The sequence below is a fragment of the Hordeum vulgare genome, chromosome 7H (assembly GCF_904849725.1).
Source record: "Hordeum vulgare subsp. vulgare chromosome 7H, MorexV3_pseudomolecules_assembly, whole genome shotgun sequence".
Taxonomy (NCBI): domain Eukaryota; kingdom Viridiplantae; phylum Streptophyta; class Magnoliopsida; order Poales; family Poaceae; genus Hordeum; species Hordeum vulgare.
This window is the reverse complement of record NC_058524.1, coordinates 235488314-235492835: the sequence shown is the minus strand read 5'-3', so window position 1 is coordinate 235492835 and position 4522 is coordinate 235488314. Positions and strand designations below refer to the sequence as shown.

The following is a 4522-nucleotide window of genomic DNA, read 5'->3' as shown; positions in this document are numbered from 1 at the left end:
GAGATGGCCTATCTCTGAAAAACCTAGACCACAAGCACCTGGGTATGTGAGTATGCCAGGTAGGCCTCGGAAGAATGACAGGAAGAGGGAAGAGGGAGAAGTACCAAAAGGAAAGAAAATGTCAAAGCATGGCACTAAAATTACTTGTAGAATGTGTGGCCACAAGGGGCACAACAAGGCGGGTTGCAACAATAATCCTGAAAAGGGGAGGAAGAAGAATGCATTCCTGAAGAAAACAGGGAGGAAAATGAAGTCATTTGAGGTAAATACAAGTTCACTCTCTTGTTTCAAATGGTTTTGCCTTTTTTTAATTACTTGTGCATTCACATGCTTATGTACTGTCATATTTTTTTTAACAGCAAGCAAACACTGATGCTCAAATCAGAGCAAGCCAGCAAGCTAAGAGCATAGAAGAAGTTCAAGCTCAAGCAGGAACAAATGGTCGGAAGAGGAAGGCTACAAAAAAACAGAACTGATATGATGGAGTAGTGATTTTCTGTTAGCATATTATTGAACTGCTATGTACTTTTGTTTTTGTCACTCTCGACTAGTGATTTTACAAGTTATGTCACTCTGGTTATGTTCTTTTGCAGGTTATGTCACTCTGTTAGCATATTAATCAATTGCTTGTTAATTTGGCTTATTCATACTGTGTTTTTGTAAGCTGAAATGTCATGTATGCTGTTGAGAACATGTTCATATATTTTCACAAATTTACTAACTGTTTATGTGATATCTTATGAGTAACATATCACATAAATAGCACTTCCTGTTGCTTTCTCAAGTTGGACACTGCTTTTCTCTCCAAACTATCACATCTTGCACTGATTGCTTTAATCTCTGCATTCTTCTCCAGAACTAGTTGTCTCAGTGCATCCTCTGTTCCAATTGTCTGCCCTGTTCCATTCATGGTTGCCAGCCATCATCTCCTGCAACTTCAAACCTCCTGATTGCATCCTTGAGATAGAGCAGTAGTTGTACCATTAGAAATAGAAAGAAGGAGAAGGAGGAATTTGTACAGATGATTTGAAGCTTACAATTTCATGGATGCTTCCACGTCTCCAGCACCTTCACCTAACTACGACGCACGCGCGGAAGGGGTGGGGGAGGAAGACATCACGGCCGTCGCCGCCGCCGCTGCCGTCGTCGTCATCGCCGGCCGACGGACCAGTCCTAATATGGTTCCCCTACTGAAGCTCTGTTCTTTCCACCGTTGCAACTTACAGTACGTAAATACCCAAAGAGGCCCACAGTCCGTCCATAATCCGTGCAGTTAACTCCTAATCCTGCCTTAAAAAAAATTCCTAATCCTAGCAACGTCAGCAATCCCAACGCCCCAAACCAGCTGTTAGCACTAATGGACTGGGATAAACCGGGATTAAGAAAGACAAGGTGACGATTTCAGGGATTCTCAATTCAGGGTTTGATTCAGACTTGGGGTACGAATTCAAGGTTTTTTTCAGACTTTTTCCTTTTATAAATAATTCTCTTTTTTTTCAAATCCAAAATCAGTAAAGATTAACGATTTTTTTTTCTATTATTTAGATAAAAAAATACTATTTTGTATCGGTTGAGTGTCTTTCTTGTTTTCAACTTCGAACATGATTATTTGTCTCCGGCCGGCAGCAGCCGGCCGCTGCCGGAGGGTGACAAGCGAGGCATCCCGCTCTTGCTGCTCCAGTCCACATCTGAAGATGCCAATCAAGTCGATCTCGATCGGAAGCACGCACTGCCCGCATCCCATAAATTAGTCGATATCAGCCGCACAGCCATTAATCGCTGCATTTGGCAGAGCAAATGATAAGGTTTGCGTGGATGTCAAAGGCGAGCGTTCCTCGCATTTTCCCTCCACGAGCTGGCAGCTCGTTGCCGGGACGAGACAAACGCGAGATCCCCATTCTTTGCTACTCCCGTCCACACGCCAACTCCTATTCGAGGTTGGCAAGGGGAAAACACCGCCTTGCCCATACACCCAGCCAGGATCCGCCACGCACCATCGCTGCCTGTTTCTCCTTGTCTCAGTCCCTAGCTACCACTACCGCAGCGTGCGCAGCCATGGACGCGGCCACCTCGACGACGCTGCTCTACGGGGCGCTGCTCGTGGCCGCCTTCCTCTACGTTGCCACCCTCCGGCGTGGCCGCGGCAGGGGCGAAGGCGGCCTGCCGCCGGGCCCGAGGGGCCTGCCGCTCTTGGGCAGCCTCCTGTCCCTCGACCCGGACCTGCACACCTACTTCGCCGGCCTCGCCAACAAGTACGGCCCCATCTTCTCCATCCGACTCGGCTCCAAGCTGGGAATTGTCATCACCTCCCCGGCGCTGGCCCGCGAGGTGCTGCGCGACAACGACCTCGTCTTCTCCAACCGGGACATCCCGGACGCCGCGCGCTCCATCTCCTACGGCGGCGGTCAGAACATCGTCTGGAACCCCGTCGGCCCCACCTGGCGCCTGCTCCGCCGCGTCTGCGTCCGCGAGATGCTCAGCCCCGCTGGCTTGCAGAATGTGCACGGCCTCCGCCGCCGCGAGTTCAGGGCCACGCTTGCGCACCTGCACTCCATGGCCAGCGCCGGCAAGCCGGTTGACGTCGGCGCGCAGATGTTCCTCACTACCATGAACGTCATCACTGGCACGCTGTGGGGCGGCAACATAGGGACCGAGAGCGAGCGGACGGCGGTGGGCAAGGAGTTCCGGGAGCTTGTTGCGGAGATCACAGAGATGCTAGGCGCGCCTAACGTGTCAGACTTCTTCCCTGCGCTGGCGCCGTTCGACCTGCAGGGAATCCGGAAGAAGTCGGACGCGCTCAAGGAGCGGTTCGACAACATCTTTGGCAGAATCATAGAGAAGAGGGTCGAGACCGACCAGGCCGGGGGCGACACGGCAGAAGACTTCCTCGAATACATGCTCAAGATGGAGAAGGAAGGTGGCGACGGGAAAACAGCCTTCACCATGACCAACGTGAAGGCCCTTCTCATGGTAACCAATCAGCCACTCGGTAGCTCCATTAATTAGCAGTCCCAAGTTCCGTACACCTACTCTCACGCTTAATTGTTTTTTTTTACGTGCATGTGTCCTGTGATGATGATAGGATATGGTGGTCGGGGGGACAGAGACGACGTCGAACACGGTGGAATGGGCCATGGCGGAGATGCTACAAAACCTGCGGATACTGCGGAAGGTGCAGGAGGAACTCGACGAGGTGGTTGGGATCGACGGCGTGGTGGAGGAATCGCATCTCCCGCAGCTGCACTATCTGCATCTGGTGGTCAAGGAGACGCTCCGGCTGCATCCGGCGCTGCCGCTCATGGTGCCGCACTGCCCCAACGAAGACACGACCGTCGGCGGCCACCGCGTCCCGGCGGGCAGCCGCGTGTTCGTGAACGCATGGGCGATCATGAGGGACCCCGCGGCATGGAAGGATCCGGCGAAGTTCATCCCGGAGAGGTTCGCTTCTCAGGCCAGCGATGGCGACGGCGGGCGGAAGGTGGACTTCACCGGCAGCGAGCTGGACTACGTGCCGTTCGGGTCCGGCAGGAGGATCTGCGCGGGCATCGCCATGGCCGAGAGGATGACGGCATACTCGCTGGCCATGCTGCTGCAGGCCTTCGACTGGGAGCTGCCGGAGGGAACGGCGCTGGACCTGACGGAGAAGTTCGGCATCGTCATGAAGAAGGCCACGCCGCTGGTCGCCGTTCCCACGCCGAGGCTTTCCAGACCCGAGCTCTATTCCACATAGATAGCTGGTCCTACTCCATGACCATGAGTCCGTGCTCGATTCCGTTAATGGAGTCGGTGCTCTATGTCATAATGGCACCATGCAACACATTTCCCCTCTCGTGCTGTTGGTGCTCCAAACAAAAGTTTGCTTTTCTACAGTTGCAATTGTGTGTTTCTTAGTCAGGTTGTAATGAATAATATCATATGTTAATATCAAAAGAATAGTTTATTTATTGTCATGCATGACACATAGTAGCACATGGTTTAAGATGATATAATACTATAATATGATACTCAATTCTCTTTCCCTTCATTTAATTCTATGGCAACACCATCCTCCAACCCCAGCCAACGGGGATCAAGAGGCCGGTACCCTCCCGAGCAGCTGGTCGGGCCGCAACCACTCGACCAGGGGGCGCTTCTGGATACTGGCCGATGCCGGCGACGAGGAGGATGACGGGGAGGAGGCCACAACAGTGGATTCGCCGGAGGTGGCTTCACCGACGCCATCGGACGACATTTGCGTTAAGTGCATAGCCAGCTGCGTCAAGACTAAGGTCTCGAAGAAGGATCTGGTGTGGCAAAGATTGACGGCGGCGAACAAGCTGGAGATGGCACGGCGGCGGAGGACGGCGGCGCTGGCGATCCGACCGTGGCATGGACCAATTCCGAAGGTGCGACTGCAAAAATTAACCATTGCTGATTGCATACATCCATCCGCGTGGCATACTGCACGAAAGAAGAAAAAAAGTGCCCGCCGGAGGCGGCCTCACCGGCGCCGGCGATCCCAATCTCGGAGATCAGATCACAA

At 52.9% G+C, this 4522-nt stretch overlaps 1 protein-coding gene across 1 annotated transcript; it reads left to right on the top strand.

The window, feature by feature from the left end:
* The first annotated feature begins 1768 nt into the window (after positions 1–1768).
* LOC123407867 (flavonoid 3'-monooxygenase CYP75B137-like) lies at positions 1769–3944 on the top strand. The gene is made up of 2 exons (XM_045101103.1): positions 1769–2970; positions 3083–3944. Exons 1-2 carry the CDS (start codon positions 1798–1800, stop codon positions 3728–3730), a joined length of 1821 nt encoding a protein of 606 aa, XP_044957038.1. The 5' UTR covers positions 1769–1797; the 3' UTR covers positions 3731–3944.
* Positions 3945–4522: the final 578 nt, after the last annotated feature.

Excerpts from the sequence above, each read along its gene's own strand:
- LOC123407867 (XM_045101103.1), top strand. The coding sequence starts at position 1,798 with ATGATAAGGTTTGCGTGGATGTCAAAGGCGAGCGTTCCTCGCATTTTC. Across the intron at positions 2,971-3,082 it reads ACGTGAAGGCCCTTCTCATG|GATATGGTGGTCGGGGGGAC; the intron begins GTAACCAATCAG and ends TGATGATGATAG.